A 25550-nucleotide genomic window follows, 5' to 3' on the forward strand; every position below is an offset into this window, starting at 1 on the left:
TCCCCTTCCTCTCCACCCAATTGAATGATCCCTTTCACCTTCCTTCTGGCCATCAGGTCCCCCTGCATCCGGCCACGGAAAGGCAGCTTTAATGCCAGTGACTTCAGTTGTGCCGACGGGGCTGCACCCTCCAAGGACGGAGGTGTCTCGGAGGGAGGGGCAGCGGCGAGGGAGCAGCAAAGTGGGACCGTGAACGTGGAACGGAGAGGTGAGCTCCTGGAGAGCAGTGCCTGGGGGTGCAGGTCAGACACCGTGTCCTCTGATGAAGAGCTGCCCCCCCCACTTTATTCTCTAGCAATATGGTCTGGGGCAGAGTGAGTTCTTCCGTCTGCAGAGAACAATTCCTCTGCGAGAGCCCATCCGTGTGTGGGGCAGAGGAATGGAATCAGGGATCCAAAGTGAACATCATTTACTAAGCAGACCCTTGGTCCATCCAGCCTGGTATCCCTCCAGCTACCCCTCCCAAACAGACCCCTGGTCCACTGCCTCTAGGGTCTCCATCAGCCCCTGCCAACCATCTAGTCCCATATCCTGTCTCCAACTGCAGCCCATGCCGGATGCATTAGAGAAAGGACTCTGGATGCACATAATTCTTTCGATACTATTAGGTGGCAATTGTTCTTCCTGACCCCAACCACTCATAAACTGGTGCCCTGAAGCACCGAGAGCACTCGTGCTTGTATCTTTGCCAGCATACTTGGCTAAGTCCTTTAAGGTTTAAGAATTGTATTAAGATGATGTTAAAATAAAAAGAAAATGGTACAGAGTTTAAGCGTAGAAGTTTCTGGTTATCAGGGAACAACGTACAGATTATCAAGCGGTGCGAAGTTTGGTTTAGGATCGGATGGCGTAAAGAATACATATACTAAATACAATGGCAGCTACAGCTTCTTATCAGGCCGGGGAGATCAAAGCCATTGAGGGTGTTTAACAAAGAGACTTTTGCTGTCCTTCAGATCCCGCCTCACTATAATTTTCCCTCCCTTTCCTACTATAGGGCCCTGTAAACGGTGCGCTACTGCCCCAAAGTGCTGCCTAGTAGTCAGGTGCTTGTTTCCGGCTCTCCCTTCCTGCCCTGGGGGGAGTGAGGGCTGGGCCTTTGAATAATCAGGGTCCTTCCCGTAGGCCTCTCGGAGATGCTGTCTGCTAGATACGGGTAGGAGAGCCCGGGCTCATCCTTTCCACTGATTTCCAGTCCAGGGCTCAACGATGGGTGGCTACACTAGGCCTTCCCTGGACCTCTTCCTACCCCAGCCCCTGCTGACTACACCAGCAGTCAGAGTCTCTGTCCTGTACCCCCAGTCACTGCTCTCTATCGCAGGTTCTCCTCTGGTCGGTGTAATGAGGCCTCCAGAAAGGTGCCCTGGGGCAATACTTCAACTCTCAGAGCCGCCATCTGCCCCCCTCCATTGCCGGCCCCCTTCAGAGCTGCTCTTCTCCCCTTTTGAAGCCATGCCTTGCACGAGTGGCGTGCCTGGCTGGGGCAGCCTGGGCCCAGAGCAACGCCTTAACTCCTTGCTCTCCAGTGTGGGGTTTGCTAACCCCATCCCAGGCCCAATCCTGCTAGGTGCTGATTGCTCTCAATTGCCATAATGCTGATGGAAGATGAAGGGGCTCATTATTCTCTAATTTCCTACCCAGATGAGCCTCCTCTCAGAGTCCGTCCATGCTGCTGCTGCTTCTAATGCCCATTGCTTGGAAGTGGGTCCACTGCAGATTCCCCTCTCCCTGCACCCTGGTGCTGAGACTGCCCTCTTGCCCTCTGCAACACTCACCCCTGGTCCCAACGCGCCTGCAAGCAAGAAACGGAGCACGGGCAGTTGGATTTTCTGCAGCCTGAGAGCCCACCAGTGTCAAGGCTGTTCTAAATTAAACTATGTTGCTCACATGGACCCAGCAAGCAGCAGCTCACGTGTCAAGTGGTTCTTTCTGCAGGTGGGAGAGGACACCAGGTCCATAAGTCTTGGCCAACGTCCATCATTGAAACAGAGGGCAGCCTGGATTCAGCCTCAGGTAGAGTAACCTGGCCCATGGGGAGCAGTGTAATACAGGGCTGGCTGCTTCTTTCTCCTGTGCTACTCCAGTCTACATCTCCTAATGGGACCAGTCTGGGGGCAGAGCATGAGAGCTAAAATGAGATTTGTGTCTTAATTTTTCTAGTTTAAAATAAGTCTATATACTGCAGGTTACTACTCTGGTCCCAGCCTCTGACGGTAGATGGCTCAGTAGAATGACAGGAGAACTGGAATGTCACTGCTACGTCAGTTCCTCCCAGCAGGAGGCACTGTACGGGACAGGCTGGGAGTGCTAGCTCTGGGGAAAATTCACAGCTACTCTGGAGCCATCGTCCCCTAGTAGGCGCGGGACTTGGCTGTGGGCCACACACACATTCATAAGAGAAACTGTTTAGCCTCTAATCGTGCTCCGTATTGTGGGTTGTGTTTTGGTAGGTACATTTAGCCAGAAGTTCCAGCGGATGTCTTCCAATGGCACCATGTCCTCTAATGAAGAGCTGGATGAGAAGGATGAGAATGCGGCTTCATTTGAACAGAGTACGTGATGGGGAAGGGTTCCACCATTCCTGTGGCTCAGTACCCAGGCACCTTGACAACATTAAGCAGATAGTGACTTACCCTGACTAAAAGATTGACCGAGGACAAGATTAAGATGGTGTTTGCTTCAATGGGCCAAATTCATCCCTGGGGTAACTTTGCTGAATTCAGCAAAGTTATCTTGGAATGAGTTGGTTCAGATGCCAGAACTGCCATAGTCTGAATGCTACTGACCGAGGCAAAAACGAGGGGCCAGGTTCTAATCCCCGTGACACTGGAGCAATTATGGAATAACTGGAGTCCAGGGAGCGCCATTAGTCTAACTGACAGCAGATTGGGGCTGACATTGTCCCACGAGAAACTGTAAACCTTGATATTCCCCAAAAAATGAGATTGAGAGCTGAATTTTACCACATATCCCCAGTATGTGGAAATCTCTCCACCACTGCCATGGATTTCTTAGCACTTTAACTAACGTTCTGAAGGTGACTAGAAGAGTTCCATTTGGCAGGGGGGAAATCAACTATTACTGACTATTGAGCCAGTCAGGTCACTGAGATTTGCATATGCAATCTGATTGGTTAACTTAATACTAGACCTGTCACTACTGTAGACCTTGGAAGGAAAACAACGGAAACACATTGATTTGTCACATGACTACTTTCAGCCAATCACTGAGCTAGGATTTCCTTGTATGTAACAATCGAAGTCACTTGGACTCTTCGTACATTTGCTAGAGTCTTCCAGTTGATAGGGAAAGAAGTTGACTGGTAGCTGGTGACTAAGTGCTTGCTGTCATGGTGCTTTCAGAACTGTGATCTGGGCTGTGTCTGACCAAGGCTTGCTGCACGTTTTCCAGACTCTCTAACTCAGCGTTGGGGGCTTTGGATCTCTATGGCTGGTTATCTCACACAAAAACAGGAAAAGGAAGAAACGTTCCCCAAAATTGTCAGCTCCAAGCAAGTTATTTGAGGATTGAATTCAGCTTGGCAGGGGAAGGGCTGCTGGCGGAAAGTCTCCCATGGCCCCCGCATTATGTGCTTTCGTATTACTTCTGGAGACTTTGGCCAAGCTTCCCTGGAGATTAGCTCGCAGTCTGTGCTGCTGGGCATTAAATCAGTGGAGGATCAGCTAGAAACCAAACTGGCAGTGTTATCTTCTCATCTCCGAAAATAGGAGAGCACAGAAGAGATGGGTGAGGACTGCCTAGACAGCGCATGGTGAAACCACAGTTCTCCATATGTCTCCAGGGCCATGAAATCCCTATGGATGATCATGGGCTTAGAAAGAAGGTGGGAACAGGTTTATTTGACCCAGGTTACTTAGAGGAGCTGACTCTAAAGCTTAGGCTGTAGGATATCTGAGACGTGACTGGAGTATGGACATGGCCAGTTGATTGACTGGTCTGTTGGAAGTGCTCCTGGGCTCCGATATCCTCTATGCCAGCTCCTCTGAGTCACATGGATTTTGGATGGATTTATTCTTGGTTTGCCTCCAGGCATCAATGGGATAGCCCCTGAAATGACGGCTCCGACGGGCCCATTCCGAAACGTGGGTTTATCCAAGGCTGCCCAGACCCATCGGCTGAGAAAACTTCGCACCCCTTCGAAATGCCGAGAATGCAACAGCTACGTTTACTTCCAGGGAGCGGAGTGCGAGGAGGTAGGGAGAGACGGGAAGCAGGCCTGGGGGAAGGGAGGGGTAGATGAAGTAGAAGCCTGGAGAGGTACCCAGCAGCACTGATGTGAACTGGGAACCAAGTGAGCTCAGCTGAACCTGCAAGTGTTTTGGGTGACAGCATCTAACTTCTCACATATCTTTGTTCCACGAGAGTCTCAGCTGCTGGACTGTCTTTCTGCAGCTTCATATAAGGGTGGGAGCAAATATGCACCTGCAACGTAAGTCCTGTTATGCATAGGCACCAACTTCTCCTGGCGCCGGTGGGTGCTCGACCCCCACTGCCTGCCGCTTCCTGTCCCTGCCCTGCCCCCCATTCCAACCCCTTCTCCAAAGTCTCCACCCCAACTCTGCCCCTATTGGACTCCTTCCCCAAATCCCTGCCCCGGCCCCACCTCCTCCCCTGAGCGTTCCAACTTCCCACTCCTCCCGCCTCCCTCCCACAGCTTGTTATGCCGCAAAACAGCTGTTTTGTGGCGGGAAGCACTGGGAGGAGAAGCGGGGATGTGGCGTGCTCAGGGGAGGAGGCGGAGGTGAGCTGGGACGGGGAGCTTGGCTGCCGGTGGGTGCAGAGCACCCACCAATTTTTCCCTATGTGTGCTCCAGCCCCGGAGCACCCATGGAGTTGGTACCAATGCTGGTATGCTGAGACACACTGGTGGATCACACACCTCTTTGAGATTGGATGTGAACACACTCTTCAATTAACATAACTGGCAGGAGGAGTTAATCAGCAGTGTCCTCCCTTCTCCCCATCCCTCAGACAAAAGGGGGTTGTGAACCCACCGGAGAGCTTGGACTGAGTGGGCAGAGAGATTTAGCTGAGTGTTTGTGTTTGGTGCGTGTGCTTGGGGGGCGGGGGGGAGAAGGCAGGACACACAAAACAGGGAGAGAGGCAGAGGCAAACAGCAAGAAAGCCATGCAGTAGCCTGGGAGCATAAAGTGACCATGGGAAAAGCTAGAGCTGGAGCTTTTGGGTCTGGTGTTGGCCAAAGAGGCTTGGGGCTGCAAGCTGAGAATCTGTCCTTTTGTTCACGGTGCCGCCTGCACTCGGAGAAGCAGGACTTTGCACACTCCTTGTCATTAAACAAGATGGCATCACAGAAATACAAGACTCCATCAGTTTCTGCTTCCAACTGGAACACCCCCAGGGCCTGACCTTTGACGAGCCACTCAGGTCAAAAAGGGGGTACAATCCCTTAAATCTCTGACCCCGATGTACTGATGTACAAGAGGCCTTAACTGCAGGTGCAAGATGAATCTGCAAAAACGGAGGCCCAGGGACAGCCCAGTTGGAAATCTCTCTCTCAGTGTGTTCCATAGGGCAGCTGCTTCCTTGGCCTGCTGCTCGGTGGGCTGGGGAAGTCCCTGCCTATCTCCTCTCCCTTTGCGTTTGGAAGAGATCATTTTCTTTGTTTTTTGGGACATGTTCAGGCTACGGAATGGCTTCGGGTCCATCCCAACAGACAGGCAATCTCCCACCCACCCGGCTGTTGGAGCGCTGCTCCTCTCAGCACAGCTCTTACGCACTTCTTCTGGCATGCAGTGAATCTGCTCTGATTGGCACTCAGATGTCTCCCAGGCAGGAGACATGGTACAATACGGTAGCTGCCCCTGTGAGTTGAAGCTTTATTCACCATAGAGCTCTCTCTCTCTCCCACCAACCATCTTCCTGTCGGTTCCAGTGCTATTTAGCCTGCCACAAAAAATGTCTGGAGACCCTGGCCATCCAGTGCGGCCACAAGAAACTCCAAGGGAAGCTGCAGCTCTTTGGCCGGGATTTCACACAGACATCCCAGAACAGCTCGGACGGCATCCCCTTCATTATCAAGAAGTGCATCTGTGAGATCGAGAAGCGGGCTCTGAAAACCAAGGTGAGGCACCCTCTTTCTGACCTCCGCCCCAATCGTGCCAGGCTCCCTGCAGTGGCTGACTGCCCTTGTAATCCGGACAAGGAATGGCTCGTTTGCTCATGAGCTCCAGCTCCTTTCCCAGTGCCTGTATCCCACCGTGAAAACATCAGACTGCTTCTAGAGAGGTCTAGAGAGCTGGGAGCCAGGAACTAGAGTCAGTAGCAGAGCCAAGATTATCTGTAACCTTGGGTAAGACACCTCCTGGTTCACAGATGGGGAAACTGAGGCATCAAATAGCAGCACTTGGGTTTAACAGCTGTTATATAACCAACTACGAATAACATAAGATCAGTCATACTGGGTCACACCGGTGGTCCACCTAGCCGAGTGTCCTGTCTTCTGACAGTGGCCAATGCCAGGTGCTTTAGAGGGAATGAGCAAAACAGGCAATCATTGAATGATCCATCTCCTGTCGTCCACTCCCAGCTTCTGGCAGTCAGAGGCTAGGGCCACCCAGAACGTGGCGGCAGCGTCCCAGGCTCATCAATAGCTATTAGCCAAGATGGACAATCCTCCATGAACTTACCTAATTCTTTTTTAAATCCCATTATACTTTTGGCCTTCACAACATCCCCTGGCAATGAGTTCCACAGGTTGCCTGTGCGTTGGGTGACGAAGTACTTCCTTTTGTTTGTTTTAAACCTGCGGCCTATTAATTTCATTGGGTGACCCTTGGTTCACGTATCATACAAAGGGGTAAATAATACCTCCTTATTCACTTTCTCCAAACCATTCACCATTTCACAGACCTCTACCCTACCCCCCACCCCAAGTCATCTCCTTTCCAAGATGCACAGTCCCAGTCTTTTGATTTGTTGTTTCTAACCACAGAACCAGGCGTGGGGTGATAAGCCCACTGTGCTGGGTACGCTACTGGTGAAACACCCCTCCTGGTCTCCTTTTAACCTCACGCCCTCCTTTGCAGGGCATCTATCGAGTCAATGGCGTGAAGACACGCGTGGAGAAGCTTTGCCAGGCATTTGAGAATGGGAAGGAGCTGGTGGAGCTGTCCCAAGCCTCCCCTCACGATATCAGCAACGTCCTGAAGCTCTACCTGCGACAGGTAACAAGTTCCCGACCCTCCAGGATTGTCTCTGCACTGCATGAGGTGGAGAATCGCCAAAGAAAGACTTTTGGGGGATCATACCCAGCCCCACTGGGTCACCTCTGGCAGGAGGAGTTCAGCCACAAACTAGAGTTAAACTCTGTATGCTGGCTGTTCCATGCCAATGGTAGAGACCTAAGGTATTGAAATCATATATCCAAATTCAAAGCAGGCCAGTAGGAACCGAAAGCAGCATTGCCAACTCTGGGGATTTTATCCTGCTCTTTGGTGTTTTTTTCTTAAAGTCCCAACTCCTGAAAGAAAGGACTTCCCCCAAAATCTCATCTAAAGCAAAAGCAAGTTTGTAGCCCTTTGTGAACTCAATGACTCTGAAACCAAAAGGCAAGTACAACCCCCCCAAATCTCTTAGTTGCTAAACAAACAAAACACTCCTGCTTTATTTTGGGGGCGAGATGACTCATGATTTTTGAATGCTTGACAACACTGCTGAAGATGGTCCATCGAGCGGTTCTTTGGCAGCCTGCATACAATGAGATTATTTCTTGGTGGTCAGGTGCCCACACTGCAAAACTACCGTGGCAGTTGCCAGTCCACCAATTCACCCCTTCAGGGGCACACCACAGAGACAGATTTCACCCATGCCTAGAGGGTGTCCCTCCAAGTCATAGATAAGGCATGCGGTTGGGGATGTATGGGCAAGGGGCACATTAGGGGGGATTCTTGCCTGGTCACTGCTCATGCTGGGCCTGGTCCAGGGGTAGTTTGCAAGCTTCATTCTGTGAACCCAGCATTAGACAGAGACAGACAGACAGAGACAGACAGACACACACCCACGCCTGCAAGGCCAGTTCTGGTGCAGCGGCTGTTGTTCATGCCTTGGCGTTCAAGGTGGTTGGTACCGACGACTCTCCCAATTCTCCTTTGGCCAAGGCCCCAGCATGTGAAACTAGCCCATTAAAACAGGCGGCCCACATCCTCAAACAACAGACGCTGCAAGGCAGAAGGGGAAGCAGCTTGTCTCTTTCGCTTTAGACTGTGGGTTTGGTAACCTCGCACCTGTTAACTCCATAAACCCCTGCCCCTAAGGACAGACCCTCCCCTAGTCTCCAAGTGGGCAGGGCTTCTTTGAAGGCAGTGGAACTATGCTGAACTACAGCGGCTGAGGACATGACCTGTCGCCTGTTTGGAAAGGCAGGACAGCCAAGCAGGGGAAAGAGAGAAGCCGATCAACGTTAGACTCTGTTTTCAAGTCCCTAGTTAGAGCAGCCTGAAAACCAAGCCAAAGCAACAGGAAGTCTTCATGATTCATGAGACAGGAAGTCTCCGTGTCATCACTCAGACATGCCAGAGGGAGCGGCTCAGTGGTTGGTGCTTAAAGGTTTGAAGCATCAAGATTCCCTGGAAACAGACTTTTGAATGCCAACAGCACTGACGCTGCCCTCTGGCCTCCAATGTGGCTAAACTGAGTTCCGTGCAGTTTGCAAACCAAGTTCGTGTTTGCTTCCCGGGGCCATTAGTGAGCCCCCAAAAACATCCTTGGCCAAAGTCTCCCCTCAGCATAGTGCAGCAGGTTGCCTGCTTAACCCCAGAGGTGGCTGCATGGCTGTGGTGCTCGGGACCTGTAGTGCATTGGGAGGGAAGGAGCTCGGTAAATCCAAAGTTCTGGGATAAACGAGTGTGTAATTTACAGGAATAAATAGCAAGATGGGGCTGAATTTACGTGGCACAGGGGTAAAGCCGGGTCTCTGATGACTGAGTGCCTAGCAAGCAGGGGAGGCTGAGAGAGAGAGGCCCTTTCCTTCCCTCACTGCATTGTGGGTAGCTCAGGAGCATTTGGGAGGTTTCCTTGCCATAGAAGTTTGCTGAAGAAAGGACGAGAGTTTTCTCAGCACAGTGAGCTAGGACGGAGCAGATTCAGGAAGGAGAGAACCGCCCTAGAGCCTAGGGCCATCTCCTATTATCTGAAATTGCTTTACAGCCTTGGCCCTGGTGAGCGCTGAGTCTGCGCATTTGCCTTCACGGACTCATCTCCCCCGTCTGTTCTTTCTTGAAGCTGCCAGAACCCATCATGCCCTTCCGGCTGTACAATGAACTCATGGGCCTGGCCAAGGAAAGCCTGCAAGGTGGGGGCGAGACCAAGACCAAGACTGGGAAGGGAGGTCCCGAGCTGGTGGACAAGGGAGCTGAGACGGACAAGATGGTGGTGACATTGGTGACAAAGTTGAAGGAGCTGCTGAAGGAGCTTCCACGGGAGAACTTGGCCACGCTGCAGTACATCGTGCAGCACCTGAGAAGGTGAGGAGGGGTGAGGAGAGCTGCAAGGGGGGGTTGTTAGTGATGCTGCAACACCTGCCACCCCCCCATCCTTGAAATGGGAGGGTGCGGGTTCAGGCAGCCTCCCTCCCAAAAATGGAAGTTAGGTCTGAGGGCAGTGGAGTCCTCTCCAGAACTAGCAGGGCGGGTGGGTGGGGGTCTCTCCTCCCATACAAACGCTGTCACTCCCCCCGGAGAAGTGGGACACCTGGACCACAGGCAGAGCAGCCTCTGTGCCGTATAAGTTCCATCTGTCCTCCCCCTCCACTCCGGTCCCCCTTCCCATCCTGTTCTCCCATGAACACGTCTTTTCCTGCTCCCCGGCTCCTTCAGGATTGTGGAAGTAGAACAGGATAACAAAATGACCTCGAGCAACCTGGGCATTGTCTTCGGGCCAACGCTGATGCGCCCCCGGCCCACCGAGGCCACCATCTCCCTGTCCTCGCTGGTCGATTACCCCCACCAGGCTCGCATCATTGAGGCCCTCATCATCTTCTACTCAACCATTTTCGAGAACAAGGCAGCTCAGCTACTGACTAGCTCTGACAAACACACAGAGGATGCCGAAGAGGGGACCAGGCGCTCTAGCCAGGTGGGAGTCCCTCCGAGTCGAGTTCCACATCCTAGAATTGGGGTGGGGGTGGGGGAGCACTTATCTAACGAGACCTTCTATTTCTGCTTGCACTACTGGGCCTTTTGGTGCCAGCAAGAGGAACGAGGGTGAGCAGGTTGTGGCATGAACGGGCTTTAAAAGGAAGGGAGAAGCAGCCAGCGCTCCACAGAGGAAGCGGGGCCGTCTCTCTGACCTAGGGCAGGCCACCATCAGAAGAAGGGAACAAAGGGAGCTGAGTTGACCAGGCCCTGCATGCTGCAAGGAAGGAAGGAAGGAAGCCTCCTACCTATCTAGCATCAAACAACTTTTCGAAGTGTCATTCATGCCAAGCCAGAGAGCAGAATTTCAGCCAGGATTCAGCCAGCTACCTTCTTTGGGGATAGATTCTCAGGCAGCCCTCGTGTCAGGATACGCTGCCGTATTGTGTTTACCAGAAGCTTGGTAGTTGTCACTATTGGTATGACTGTAGTATTTGGAGGAGGGCCCCCGCAAGGATCAAGGCCCCATAGCTGTACAAACATACAGCATACAAGACAGAAAAGGAGGGGGAGGAAGGATGGATTATCACCCCCATTTTAAAATACTGGCTACTGAGACAGACTGACCCAATTATGCTTTTGTTCCTCTGAATGGAGGTTCATGACCCATTTCCCTTATAGCCAAGAGAAAGGTAAGGGAGTGTTGTGATCTGGCTTTAAAGGACCTTAATTTAGGTTGAGAACAGCAGAGCATTACAACGGCCCCTTCCCCCACCCCATTTGTTCACGTTGCTCCTCTTCCACTTTCCCTCCCAGGACAACAAACCCCCAGTTCCACACAGCAACATCCCGTACCTTGAGGTGCCCTTGGAGAAGGGGGATTCAGAGAACAACGCAGATCCGTTCAGAGGTGAGTGACAGCCACAGGCAGGCCCTGTCCTCCCCCCGATCTTCCAAGACTTCTGAACGATGCAAAGGTAGCTCCAGAGAGTTGTTCACCTCCAAACTACTAGCTCCAAACTGGCCCCAGGTTGAGAATGACCAGAAGTTACCACCAGTGAATTTCATGATCCTACTGGGCACTAGGATCATGTTTAGACCCTGCAGGAGGGATTTCCTCTTTTGTGGGTAGGGGGGCAGCTGTTAAGGTAATGGATTTTCTGTTGGAGGTTATGTGTCTGCTGGAGGGGGGTGTGATTGCTGGCAGGGTCGGGTGGTCCATGCTGGAGGGCACACCTGTCTCAGGGAATCAGATGAGAACTGCTATTGAGTTGCTATTGAGGCTGGCTGAGCCCCATGGGTCATTCTCATCAGGGAGGCCAAGGACTCAATGGACAAAGGATGACAGAGCTTCACGCCTAAGAGGTGGCCTTTGGCTATCAGGGAACACTGGCAGGGATCATGCTGCATCTGGCCAGTGGAAGGAGCCATGAGGCCCCAGTCTAGTTCATCAGCATCTCTCATAGGCAGGGCCTGTGCTGTGAAGTTGCCCGGTGTAGACGTACAAGTCGTTGGTCTCAGCTCAGCCCTCCCATCCATTCTTACTTCAGAGCAATCGCCGCTCTGCTCTCATTTCCATCACAGCTGAATGGATGCAGATCTTGCTGCTGTAGAGAAAATTGCCACTGGGACCCTCTGCGACCAACAGGGGGTTGATCTCTCTAAGGGCAGAAAAACTGTCCAGCCTGGCAGTGCCCATTTTGCAGGGGAAAGAGGGGAGCAATAGAGACCCAGAGCCACTGGTGGCAATACCAGGGTTAACATAAAAACCTTCGCCATCCTGGCATGTGGCTCTGGTGTCCCAGGGTCTTGCTAGTGGGGCCGGAGGGTTATAGAAAATCATGCATGTCCCGCAGAATCTGGCGACCGCTCGATAGATTCCGACTCGGAGCTAGAAGAGGGGGCGGAACTGCCGGCTACAGAGGAGGGAGCCCCAAGGCAGTGGTTGCTAAAGCAAGGAAGCGAGACAAGCACGGACGAGGCTCAATTCTGCGATGACGTGAGCGAGGGGCAGCTGAGCACGACCGGCAGCGTGGGCCAGTCGGACGCGGAGTGCACCTCTTCCCTGCAGCGCAACCCGGCAGGGGAGGAAGAGCAGAGCGACCCAGAAGAGGAATCCGTCTCGGAGACAGAGGGCAAGGCAGGCCAGCAAGAGACACCTCTTTCTGACTGTAACACAAACCAGTCCAACAACACGCTGCTGTCCGAGCGCTGCCGGGGGCACCGGCTGCTGCCCGCCGTTCGGCTACGGGACAGCACGATAGTGGTGAGGTCAGCCAGCGAATGGCAGCCCAGGTTTGTCTAGGCCACCATGCAAAGGCTATGCAATGGACAACGGGCCAGGGGGGCTGGCCAGAGGGGCTACCCGCACGCAGCTACGCAAAGGGCGATGCTGTGCATATTCAGGGAAGGGAGGGGTCAAGCGCAGTCAAGCCTCAGGGAGCTCACAAGGGTTTCGTATGCTAGCTGCAGACAGTAGTCACCTTTATCTAGTGACTGGAGCTTCCATACAAACCCCCTCCGCATGGACATTCTAATCAGCCAGACGACGAGTTTTCCTTGCAGTACCACAGCCTCAGCTAGACAGTAACTATAGCCATAAAGCATATTCCTTTGAGAGGAGTCGTCCAACGAGGGTGGATTTGACCTTGTCCTGGTGGATTGGGAAGGGATCCAGACCCTGGCTGTACCTATGCCATGCTGCTGCAGAGGGTTTAAACTCACCTTTATTTAAATAGCTCTTCAAGAACAGAGATGCAGCTACTGAAGTGTCTAATCCGCTGCAGCGATTACTGAAAACTCCAGCTCCCAGGACTAGGAAGAGACACGAGAGTGCTTTGCGTTTAACTAACCTGTTTTAAGAACGCGCCACCTTCTTTCCCCTCAAGTCTAAGCATACCAGGTGGCAGAATAAATCTCTTATGTTTGTACGGAGTAGATCCCAGAACGCTTTGTACCACGGAGATGCACAGGCTCTGTGGTGGCAGATAGGATGCCACACACAGCAGTGGGAGTGGCATCATGGACAGCTTTTGGGCAATTGCCTACCACAGCCTCGCATAGGTGTCACCCAAGCACCGACAGCCGGTCAGTAGAGGGGGGATAAAGCTTCTAGAGGCAGGTTTGAGAGTAGCCAGGTTTGGCAGGAAGGTGGAAGTCACTGCTGTCCTCCTGTATAACTTGGGTGGGGTGGAGTGGGGAACTTCACGTATTGAGGCTGTGTGATGCTCACAAAGGGCACAAACGCTTATGGCTGACTGGCCCAGGCATGCCAACTGCAGCTACAAGTCAACTGCAAAAACCCGGGCACTCCTGTGAAACATGGGACTTAACTAGTGACCTGCCTTTCCACACCCAGCTTATTTATGGTCTTTCTTCCGCTCGGCAAGATCATAGACGACGCTGCGTGAGAGCGGCTGGCTGTTCTCCACTCACTGCTGTGAATTAGCGTGGAGAGTGCCACGGGGCAGGCATGTTTTCCCAGCTGTAATTCTTTTGGATCCTGGGCTCTCTTTAGTCCTTCCTGCAGTTTCTTCTACAGGCAGCCAGTACCCTAACCTGAGCTGTTTTTAAAGGAGCTTGAACTGTAATTTCAACAAAGAAGGGGTGCACAGTGCTCACAGGAAAGGAAATCTATGATGCAGACACAGCCACTCCAACTGTGCCTCTTGCTGAGAGCCAGAAGACTTGCCCTCTCTGCCCCAATCCATAGGACAAGCTGCCTTCAGTGGGACAGGAGTTGCCTGAATTGAGCTACTGGACATTCTAGTGTCGGGGGCTCTTTAGATGACCTGTCAACATGTGCCCAAGGACACAGCTGGCAAAGGAGCTTAAGGGAATAAACAGAACCAGGCATGATGACTTTAAAGAAACACAGGAGCTCACATTACTGCAGTAGCAGAAGAGACTGAATTTGTAAACAGATTTTAAAACAAAATAGCTGAAAATCACTTCCTCTTATTTCCTACCCCAGCCTGTCCTCAGGCTTCCATGTTCCTCTTGCAACGGTTGAGAGTGTTGCTAAACCCTGTAAGTGAGCAGGGAGAAAGCTGGACAAACAGCACCAGCTCCCCAGCCAGGTTTCACTCACCTGTGCTGGTGCGATCACGTGAAGCAGTCAGGTCACAGTCTCCAGCCCACCGCATGCACATTACTCCCCAACTCTGAGCACCTGCTGGCTGGTGTGGTCAATCGCTGCTTTTGCTAGCCCACAGACTGTCATTTTAAGGGTACAGTCTAGTGAGCTGAGCTCAGGAACCCTTATTTAAACACCGTACCTCTCCACCCTTGAATAAGTCACCTATCTCTCTCTAGAGCAGGTGTACACGTTAGCTACCTCCCAGGCCTGTTGTGAGGGTTATTAGTTTCAGCTGAAAACAAAGCCTGACTCCAGGATTCAGCTTTCTGCATTTTGTATTCAGTCAAAGCATGATGCCTGCCATCCCCCCATGGTGTGCACATAAAGCTCCCACTGTCACTTGTGCATGGGGGGGCATGGACATCAATCACATGGACAAATTCTAGCTAATTGCTTCCCCGGACTCATGCTCCTATCCAACACTGTCTGTCACCCTGTAGCTTAATTTAACAAGGACGGGCTGTTTCTCCTCACCCAAGAGATCCACCAAGGATAGGCGACATTCCGAGGCGATCCAAAAAAAAACCCACAGCAGGAGCGAAAGCTGCTTTCTATGACTTACACACAGACACTCTTCCTCAGCAACTTACGGAGTCATGTGGCTGGGACAAAAACATCTGCCCCTGTTCAGAGAACAGGCTCCACCACTAGAGGTCACTAGGCCCAGCTCACAGATTAAGCAGACAACCTGCCGCAGCTAGAGAGAACCGGTGGCACTCTAAACCCGTTCGGGGTCTAGTACTGTCTCATGCCCAGATCCTCACAGGGGTTTAGGCTCCTGACTTCCACTGATTTTTATGTGAGGAGCCTAAAATACCCCTGGGGCTGTCCCTGCTCGGGAGAAGCCACCAAATCAAGCCGCCCTTGGACATAGCTACTGCTGTACTGAATGGATGGCTACGTCCCAGGTTTGGGATGGTAATTACATATTGCTGCATTATGAAGGGAGGAATAAAGATTCTGCTGTTCAGCCAAATGTTATAGACGCCAGAGCTAAGAGGATCAGTCATCTATGAAGCAAATGGAAAGAACTCAGGAATGCGAGATGCCTGGGACTCTCCAAGCCCCAGTTGAAATAATGGCAGAAGTTTCTTGGTGAGGAAGTACAGCTGCCTGTAGAGGTGGAGGTAACCTGCCTATCTAGAGTCGGCCACAAACTGGTTTGTTTGTACCTGAGCTGGAAGACTGCAAGACTCCTCTCTGCGTTGTCCTTCAATACAACGGTTACATTTTACTGCAGCTTGTTTCCATCTTAGGAGAAGGAATCAGAACTGCTTCACTACAGTCCTGTCCTACTGCTAACCCTGGGCAATCTGATGAGTGGGTGTGCCTGGACAGCTGAGTGGGTGCACAAGAGGGAATGGAGTTTCGGTGTTACAAGTGCTGTGTTTGTGCTTAGCATGGTACTATGCAGCCTGTGTTTGTATATTGTTCAGCTGCCAGAGATGGAGCATGTTTATATGAACACGAGTCACAGCCTTGCTGTGCACAGAAGTCTTATGTCATTTGTGCTCTATGCAAATCCACATGCTTCAAAGAAATAAAAATGTGTTCAGATGAGCGTTTCCACGATTCAGAGCAATGTGTTCAAACCTCCCTTTATCAGCTCTGCTGTGCCAAATAGCTAAGGAGAGAAGACTGAGCTGCCATCTTCATGACCAGTCTCAGCTGCACGGTGGCATCTCGGTTCCTGTGCACTACAATGAATATTTACATACAGGAGCAGCAATACGAGGCAGTGCAATCTAGTGCCTAGCATAAGCCTGGGAGTCAGGACTCCTGAGTTTTATGCCCAATTCTGCCACCAACCTGCTGTGTGACCTTTGGGAAGTCACTTCTGTGCCTCAGTTTCTCCAGCTGTAAGAGGCATGCCGCACTGGGGGTAGGAAGAGGCTTATCAATTGGGAGAGAAATACTTTGAATGGGAAAGGCTTTAGAGAAAAGGGTTAAAACAGGATTTGAAATAGCTAGAGCAGAGGTTCTCAAACTGTGGTCCCTGGACCACCAGCAGTCTGCGAGCTCATTCAGGTGGTCCGCGGACAGTTCCCTCTAAGGTGGCTGCACTCAATAGAATGAAGGGCCACCCACCTAATTAGCACAGCTCCACTAACTAGGTGCCTGGACCTTGGAGAAGACGCATATGTAAGGTGAGGTGGTGGCCTGGGGGGGGGGGAATAGGAGGTAGGTGGGAGGGGGCAGTGGGGTGAGAAGAGGGGATGGGAGGAATTTGGGATGTGCAGGGCTGCGGCAGCCAGAGAAAGTGGTGACTTTCCCCAGCTCGGGGGCTGCCAGGGAGAGAACCCCCACTCCTTCCCAACCCCAGCTCGGGGGCTGCCACGACAGGGGAGAGAGGGCACATCCATCGCATTAGAAAGGTAAAATACTGATATGAAAATATGAGTTGTGTGCTTTTATTTGTAGAACAAAAAAAGTTTTTTTATATAGCGCTTTTATCAAGCGCTTTACAATTGTTAGCTAATGGTACAAACAACGTTTGGAAAGATCATTAAGTGGCCCTCTGAGACCCTCAGCAATTTTCAAGTGATCCGCAGGAAAAAAAAAATTTGAGACCCACTGAGCTAGAGGATGAGACCGCATTGGAACACTCCCATGCATACCAGAACTCAACCCACACAGCCATCTGGGAAAGCAGGGTGTTCCACGTCAGTGGTGAGGCTGGGGCAGAGGGAAGCAGCAGTCTGTCTCTATGGGCTTTTTGGAGACTCCGTGTTGAGACGGGCTCCTGTTAACACAGCTTGGATACTTGTCCATGGTCAGGCTCAGCTCAAACAGAGCAGCTGAAGTATTGCCAGAGCCGTGCAGGGAAAGTCCAGCTAGCTAATGAACACAGGCGTGAGAGCTACGGCTCAGGGCACTGGGAGCAGACCTCATCAGAGCGCTTACTGGCTCAAGATGTTCCCAGAAGGGAAGTCTGGGACAGCAGGCGTCGGGAGGCTCTGCTGCAAGGGAAGTTGGAGAAACACCGCACCAGTGAGAACCTGTGTAGCACAGACTTTTATTAAAATAAAATTCCATTCAAAATTAAATTAAATAGCCCATGGCATTGAGCTTCAGTCCAGTCAGGAGGCCTCCAGGGAGAGAGAGAGGTCAGTGAGTGCAAAGGAAGAGCTAACTCCCTGCAATAGGGATATAACTTGAAATCAGATTCAAGGATCTGGATTTAAGAGGACAGCCAACCCATAGAGCCGACAGGGCGTAGATCAGATAACACAGGACTCCTCTTCCATACCTGGAAGAAAGAGAATCTGGAATTTCTCTCAAGAGAAAGATCATCTTTTAGTTCGGACACATCATCTAACCCCTGCACTTCCACCAAGCTGCCGCACAGACTCTGTCCTGCACCAAGAGCTTCACATCCAGCCCCACCTCAAACTGAAGCCACCCTCTGACTTCACAATGGCAAATGCCCTTTCACTAACCAGATGTGGAACATATTTTGCAAGGAGAGGTTTATAACGAGCATGCACATTAGGTCCCATTTTTACTCCATCCTTCAATACACTGCAGGGAACTCTCCTCCAGGGCCCATTTGGAGTTTTGTCCAGTTCAGCTGAAAACATCTCCACTTTATAAGTGCTAATGTGAAGTGAAGTTACAGCATTCATTTCTGACACCATTCAACCATATCACAGCTAGGCACTCCCATCAGAGAGATGCCGCAACGTTACCTGATGTACAGCACAGACTACTGAACCAGTCGGTAGGTGATGTATCGCCCTGCAGTCTCACTAGGTCTTATGATCTTGACCACCTGCAAAGGCAACAAGAACAGTTTACAAGCAATGAAAAGCAGCTCTGAATTTCACCTGCCAGGGCTCCCCGCTACAGGGATTGGCTCAGGTGCCCAATGAAGAGGCAGCAGCGTTCAGCCTCTGGAGAGGAGGGTGTAGAGTGCTTGATCCTCAGCACTGAGGGAGGAAACCAGTCAGACAGCTGCCCATAGCTAGGGGACAAGTACAATGTGCTTGGCATGACATGCAGGGGACAGATTACATAGATGTGCTTGTGAAGCATGAATGAGTGAGTTTAATCAGCCACTCCACACCAACACCAAGGGTGTAAAGCCCAGCAGGTGATCTAAAAAGCGATCCTTGACCCCCAGCAATGCTCCATGTGAGGGTGCTGTACCATTTACACAGTGCAGGGATGGCTGGGGACAGCTCACCCAGATTAGGGTAGAAATGCAGAAGCTCTGAAAGAAGCTTTGTAAGTGACAAGGGGGAGGAAAACACACTGAATCAGAACCCTGCCACAGCTCTCTATCGGAGGGGGTTCTTATGATGCGCACCAGCATAGCACCCTTTAGTAGAGAAAGGGGTGACATCTGAATAGCACAAAATCAGCTCCCATCCCAAAGGCAATGAAGATTCCTCATTCAGGTGCAAGTTCTCCTGGGGAGGAAATTCTTTCTGGATGAGGGACCCGCAGAGCTACCTGAAGACCCAATCCTGGGTGTGTAACACCCAAGGAACTCGATAAGAACCGTGCCCCAAAACTCTTAACATAACAGGTAGGAGGAGGTATGGAGGGCCAAATCCTGCAGTCACTCTGTGCAGCTTCCACCACCCACACTGGGGGTTATACATGAAGGAGGCAGGGACCCCGTATTTGGTACTAGTTATGAGACCCATGGTGCTTATTTATAGACCATCAGGCCTTAAAGACAGAGCTTTCAAGAGGCTCTGTCTCGATGCTCTTCCCCAGGAGCTACCTCTGTCACCCTGCTTTGCTCCTTACCTGCCCACGCTTTATTCCGAAGTATCTGGCCACGGGATCTCCAGCCTGTATCCTGGGGAGCTGGTTCTCTCTCAGTTTGCTGGGAAACACAGTGAAGGAAAACCTGCCACCAGAAGGGTTATCATCCAGCCCTGCTTTATCCCAGCAGGGGGCAAGGCCAACAGAGCACATAACCACCTGTTGTACCCATCAGAGGTCTAGCCATTTCCAGCACAAAGTGAGTGAATCACTTCCATGCTGGTAGGGGAGGGACTGACATTTGGAGCAAACGAAAGGATACTATCTGGCTAGTAATTCAGTTACTTCTTCCTTTGTCATGACCACATGCTCTGGAACCAACTGTAAACACAAAAGCGGAGTCAGATCTAGGCAAGCTGAGATCAGAAAGGAGGAGAGAACAGTTACTTCCTGTGATGACGAGGGCTTGTACACAGTGGCAAGGGAGACTAGAATGGCTATCTGTGGCCCACCACCCAGCAACACAAAATACACAGGAAAAGAATTTCAAGGGGTTGATTTACATCCAGATAGTCCAGAGTAAAAGCCAACTATCCTGCACTCACTTCATGCTCCCCAAGCATCCAACTCACCTCATGCTCTGTGATGTTGATCAGCAGCTCCTGCTGCAGGAATTGTTCCAGGATGTATTTGGGAGCCATGTCCACCAATGACTGAAAGAAAAACCAAAAGGATTTTAAACTTCAGCATAGAAGAAGGGGCCCCAGCACACATTAGTCCAACATGATCCTGCCTAGTCAGAACTGAACATTAATGAGCACCAAACACTACAGCCAGTATATTACCCACAGTAACATCAATCATATCTATACATAAATCAAGGGGAGAGTGGATCTCTTAGCCAAGATGCTAAATACACAATCACCTCTTCCTTTCTTTCCAACATCCCCTTAGCTCACTTCTCCTGCCCCCGTCGCTCTTTGCCCATCGCTCAAGCATACCATTCCCTTCCTTCATCAAGTTTGAGGCCTTATTTCTCCATCCTTGTTTACTCTTACTCCCAATAACTCCAGCTTGCTTTTCTTCACCACAATCTCTTCCCCTTTTGTAAACTACTCTTAGTCTTGTCCACCCAAGACTATAACATCTTTGGTGCAAGGAATGTGTCTTACTCTCTCGTGCCCATTGCTGTAGTATATAGGTACTAATAATTCATCAACAAAAAACTTTTTTGCGAGGGTAACCTTAAACTCTGTTAACACTTTAAATGTAGCTAAACTCAGTCCCCTGAAAGCCAGGTAAGAGTTCTGGTCGTGTTGCACAGCTGTGTGTGCAGGTAGCTCCTATTGAGAACACATGACCTAAACAAGTTCTGCCTTAGCAGATGGGTGTTAAGACTGTCCTACAATGCTCATGTGCCCTATTACCTGCGGGTTCTGCACTGTCTGCAAGTGCACACGTGTGATGGGCATGGTCACGCATTGTTTTAAAGAGAACAAAGTTAAGCAAAAAGTTTAATCTACAGGGCACGGACCACTGTGCATTTGGTACCAAAAAACCCCAGAGGCATACAAGTGTGCATCCTATGAACTCTCAGTCCCCATCTTATAAACTCCCAACCAGCCCTCATGCAGGATCACCACCTACCTGCTTCGCTGAGGGAGTCATGCCCTGCTGCACCACAATCAAAGCTCTGGTGATGTTCTCTTCCTGCATTCTCTGGCAGTACATCTTGATTGTCTTTATCCCAACCTTGGGCTCCTCTGAGGAACAAATAAGCCACATGATCCAACTCCTGGTTGTCATGAAAGATCTACATTTTATTTATCTTTATTCTGCAGCTGGTCTGCAGAATAATACTAATGCACCTATATTCCTCTCCTGGGTTTCTAATAGCCTCCCCTTCGGCACGAGACACTGCTACTATTCTGAGCACAGGTAGTACATTGCACCTGCAGTTTCTGGAAGTGCAAAACGATTCACCACAGCATTGCAGCTGGGCCTTCAGAGAATAGACCTGTTTTCACTACAAACTAGTTGGTTCAGAGATATCTATCCAGATGTTACAGACTGTGCTAGGCTACATCAAGAAAAAGAATGTATGACAGAGAGCAGGTGCATAGCCAAGTGGCCAAAAAATCCTTCTGTAAATCTGTCGGGATTGTAGCCTGCAGAACTCAGCCTATTCAGTATGTACTTGGCCAAAACGCTCAAAGGCTTCAGGAGGTGTTTTGCCCTGAGTAAAGCCAACAAAATTGGACCTCTGATGCAGTTATCCAAATGCTGGCTAGAATCAACTACTACCAGGATTTTTCTAGGGGCAAGCTGGCCCTCTGAGATATCCACACAGTAAGTAGCACGTTGAATGGTGCTGAACTGATCTACCTTGGATCATCCAACCCAGGATTTGTTCCTGGAAGCCTAGGCACTTCAGAACTGATTCTCAAAAAGCTAAGCCACCCCCTCCATTCAGTTTCTCTCAGCTAGTTAAGTGCCAGGCAGAAGAATCAGTTCTATGCTGGCGCTGCATCCAGTCTGAGCAGCCGGCACCAGTCTAGAATGAGGTTCATGCCTATAACTTTACTGAGACTCCTCAGTTCATCATAGAGAGTAACAGCCCCACACTCACCAGGGAAGAAGACAAACATCTGATCTGTGGGATCATCATTATGGGCCACCAGCACTGTAAGGTCAGTCCGCCGTGGTCTCCCTTCACTGGGCTTATCGCCAAATTGGGCTTTAAACTCTTCCAAGGTCTGATCCAATTCATCCTGGGTCACCAGATAGCCCCGATCGTGACAGAGCTGAGGACAATATTCCCATTTACTCATGATGCATATACGACATAAATGCACCTTTACAGTCCCCATATGACCCACCCAATTTCCCATCCAGCAAAGCCTCCCTAGCCCATATTCTTCCCACTTCCAGAGCCTGGACAAAGATTATTTGACAGCTTCCACTGCATCACTGGTCTTTAGATTTTAGGCTGTTTGGGGCAGGAGCTAATCTATCATGTCTGTACAGCATCAAGCACAACAGGGCCTAACCTACTTGTGGTGTTGAGGCACGACAGCAATATAAATGTTTAATATTGTTAACCATCGTCACGCCTCTCTCCTGCCCTACCTGTGTGAGAAAACGTCTTCTAGAAAGAGAAGGCCCCAACAACAGATTCCAGAATACAGCTAAGACCTTTGATAGCTCCCGGTGCTTTACCCTTCTCTTTCACAGGAGTCAGTCAATAATAGTCATTGCATGGTTTTCACTCTGCCCCTGTCTGGTACCTGGCATCTGAGGGTCTCCAAATTCTTTACCAGACAGTAATAAATCCAGTCCCGCAGCCGAGCAGGGTAATACCACTGCACCCATTTTACAGATGGGGAAGCTGAAGCACAAAGATGGGGAAGGATTCAGCTGAAGTCACCCAGAGAGTGTGGAGCAGGCCAGAATCCAGGAGTCCGAGCTCCCGCCCCCAGGGATAGAACCCAGGAGTCCGAGCTCCCGCCCCTCACCAGCCACCAGGCATAGAACCCAGGAGTCCGGGCTCCCGCCCCCCCAGGGAGAGAACCCAGGAGTCCGGGCTCCCGCCCCCCCAGGGAGAGAACCCAGGAGTCCGGGCTCCCGCCCCTCACCAGCCACCAGGCATAGAACCCAGGAGTCCGGGCTCCCGCCCCTCACCAGCCACCAGGCATAGAACCCAGGAGTCCGGGCTCCCGCCCCTCACCAGCCACCAGGCATAGAACCCAGGAGTCCGGGCTCCCGCCCCCCCCCAGGGATAGAACCCAGGAGTCCGGGCTCCCGCCCCCCCAGGGAGAGAACCCAGAAGTCCGGGCTCCCGCCCCCCCAGGGAGAGAACCCAGAAGTCCGGGCTCCCGCCCCCCCAGGGAGAGAACCCAGAAGTCCGGGCTCCCGCCCCCCCAGGGAGAGAACCCAGGAGTCCGGGCTCCCGCCCCCCCAGGGAGAGAACCCAGGAGTCCGGGCTCCCGCCCCCCCAGGGAGAGAACCCAGGAGTCCGGGCTCCCGCCCCTCACCAGCCACCAGGCATAGAACCCAGGAGTCCGGGCTCCCGCCCCCCCCCCAGGGAGAGAACCCAGGAGTCCGGGCTCCCGCCCCTCACCAGCCACCAGGAATAGAACCCAGGAGTCCGGGCTCCCGCCCCCAGGGATAGAACCCAGGAGTCCGAGCCCCGCACCTGCATGATGGTCTTGCGGATCTTCCAGAGCCGGTAGGTCTCCTCCTCGTCATCCATGGCGCGTCCCCCTCACGCAGCCAGCACCGCCGAGCTCCGATAGAGCCACTGCGCAAGCGCCGACACAGCTCCTGCGCAGGCGCGGACACGTCTTCCCCAGAAACAGGCTTTCAGGACCCTTCAGTATAGGTATCTAATGTAAACGCCTGCTAATTCTCAGGGTACCCATCCACACCCACAATTCACCCCTTTTGGTTTACCTTGCCCTTGACTTCTGCTTCACGGGGTTGCGCCCCATAAAAAGCTATTCTATTAGACTTAATTATTTTACCACAAATAACAGGCACAGAGAGGTAGATAAGTAAAATGGCTGCAGAGGTCTTTAGGAATAAAGGCTTCTGGGAAGTGTAGTTCCCCCCCAAAAGACCTAAGCCTATTACTGCCACCTGCAGGGGAATTGCAGCTTTGGCAAGCAATGTCTGTTAGGGCCAGGGTGCCACACCTCAGGGCAAGTGGTTTTGTTCAACATCTTCATTACTGATCTGGAGGATGGGGTGGATTGCACCCTCAGCAAGTTCGCAGATGACACTAAGCTGGGGGGAGTGGTAGATACGCGGGAGGGTAGGGATAGGGTCCAGAGTGACGAAGACAAATTGGAGGATTGTGCCAAAAGAAATCTGATGAAGTTCAACAAGGACAAGTGCAGAGTCCTGCACTTAGGATGGAAGAGTCCCAGGCACCACCACAGGCTGGGGACCGACTAGCTAAGCGGCAGTTCTGCAGAAAAGGACCTGGGGGTTACAGTGGACGAGAAGCTGGATATGAGTCAGCAGTGTGCCCTTGTTGCCAAGAAGGCTAATGGCATATTGGGCTGCATTGGTAGGAGCATTGAAGGCAGACCGAGGGAAGTGATTATTTCCCCCTATTCGGCACTGGTGAGACCACATCTGGAGTTTTGGGCCCCCCACTACAGAAGGGATGTGGACAAATAGGAGAGAGTCCAACGGAGGGCAATGAAAATGATCAGGGGGCTGGGACACATGACTTATGAGGAGCGGCTGAGGGAACTGGGCTTATTTAGTCTGCAGAAGAGAAGAGTGGGGGGGATTTGATAACAGCCTTCAACTACCTGAAGGGGGGTTCCAAAGAGGATGGAACTCGGTTGTTCTCAGGGGTAGCAGATGACAGAACAAGGAGCCATGGTCTCAAGTTGCAGTGGGGGAGGTCTAGGTTGGATATTAGGAGGGTGGTGAAGCACTGAAATGGGTTAGCTAGGGACGTGGTGGAATCTCCATCCTTAGAGGTTTTTAAGGCCCAGTTTGACAAAGCCCTGGCTGGGATGATTTAGTTGGGGTTGGTTCTGCTTTGAGCAGGGGGTTGGAGTGGATGACCTCCTGAGGTCTCTTCCAACCCTAATCTTCTATGATTCTAACTGCACCTGTATTCCCCCTCCATGCTCCAGCAAAGTCATGGACAGCAGCTAAAGGGGGTCGTGTGTTATATCACTGGGAAACTGGGATTAATATCACTGTGAAATGTTTCAGAGTAACAGCCGTGTTAGCCTGTCTTTGCAAAAAGAAAAGGAGTACTTGTGGCACCTTAGAGACTAACCAATTTATTTGAGCATGAGCTTTCGTGAGCTACAGCTCACTTCATCAGATGCATACCGTGGAAACTGCAGTAGACATTATATACACACAGATACCATGAAACAATACCTCCTCCCACCCCACTGTCCTGCTGGTAATAGCTTATCTAAAGTGATCATCAGGTTGGGCCATTTCCAGCACAAATCCAGGTTTTCTCACCCTCCGCCCCCCCCACACAAACTCACTCTCCTGCTGGTAATAGCCCATCCAAAGTGACCACTCTCTTCACAATGTGTATGATAATCAAGGTGGGCCATTTCCTGCACAAATCCAGGTTCTCTCACTCCCTCACCCCCCTCCAAAAACCACACACACAAACTCACTCTCCTGCTGGTAATAGCTCATCCAAAGTGACCACTCTCCCTGCAATGTGCATGGTAATCAAGGTGGGCCATTTCCAGCACAGATCTAGGCTTTCTCACACACACCCCGGGGGAACACACACACACACACACACAAACTCACTCTCCTGCTGGCAATAGCTCATCCAAACTGACCACTCTCCAAGTTTAAATCTAAGTTTAACCAGAACGTCTGTGGGAGGGGGGGGGTAGGAAAAAGCAAGGGGAAATAGGCTACCTTGCATAATGACTTAGCCACTCCCAGTCTCTATTTAAGCCTAAATTAATAATATCCAATTTGCAAATGAATTCCAATTCAGCAGTTTCTTGCTGGAGTCTGGATTTGAAGTTTTTTTGTTGTAAGATAGTGACCTTCATGTCAGTGATTGCATGACCAGAGAG

The 25550-nt window shown here is 51.3% G+C and overlaps 2 protein-coding genes across 6 annotated transcripts in view; one reads left to right on the plus strand and one right to left on the minus strand.

The window, feature by feature from the left end:
• Positions 1-15815, plus strand: part of ARHGAP45 (Rho GTPase activating protein 45) — a 45098-nt gene extending 29283 nt beyond the window's left edge. For all 3 annotated transcript variants that reach the window (XM_048830895.2, XM_048830893.2, XM_048830894.2), the window contains exons 14-23: positions 57-208; positions 1936-2013; positions 2451-2552; positions 4051-4214; positions 5915-6103; positions 7068-7205; positions 9262-9503; positions 9855-10113; positions 10929-11022; positions 11969-15815. In XM_048830895.2, the coding sequence (XP_048686852.2) occupies positions 57-208; positions 1936-2013; positions 2451-2552; positions 4051-4214; positions 5915-6103; positions 7068-7205; positions 9262-9503; positions 9855-10113; positions 10929-11022; positions 11969-12417 (1867 nt within the window). In that variant the 3' untranslated portion in view covers positions 12418-15815. The remainder of the gene's footprint in view (positions 1-56; positions 209-1935; positions 2014-2450; positions 2553-4050; positions 4215-5914; positions 6104-7067; positions 7206-9261; positions 9504-9854; positions 10114-10928; positions 11023-11968) is intronic.
• An 824-nt stretch (positions 15816-16639) lies between these two features.
• POLR2E (RNA polymerase II, I and III subunit E) lies at positions 16640-23318 on the minus strand. Of its 3 annotated transcripts, none has more exons than XM_048830899.2 (8): positions 23162-23318; positions 21596-21770; positions 20614-20729; positions 19599-19679; positions 19289-19347; positions 19009-19087; positions 17940-18022; positions 16640-17210 (listed from the first exon to the last, which is right to left on the minus strand). In XM_048830899.2, the coding sequence occupies exons 1-7, from the start codon at positions 23216-23218 to the stop codon at positions 17957-17959; spliced, it is 633 nt and encodes a 210-aa protein (XP_048686856.1). In that variant the 5' UTR covers positions 23219-23318; the 3' UTR covers positions 16640-17210; positions 17940-17956. The 3 variants fall into 3 exon arrangements, with proteins under 3 accessions (XP_048686856.1, XP_048686854.1, XP_048686853.1); XM_048830897.2 differs by having other exon boundaries at positions 16640-17249; XM_048830896.2 differs by lacking the exon at positions 16640-17210 and adding an exon at positions 17253-17500.
• Between the last annotated feature and the right edge of the window lie 2232 nt (positions 23319-25550).

This window comes from Caretta caretta, chromosome 25 (assembly GCF_965140235.1).
Source record: "Caretta caretta isolate rCarCar2 chromosome 25, rCarCar1.hap1, whole genome shotgun sequence".
NCBI classification, from domain to species: domain Eukaryota; kingdom Metazoa; phylum Chordata; order Testudines; family Cheloniidae; genus Caretta; species Caretta caretta.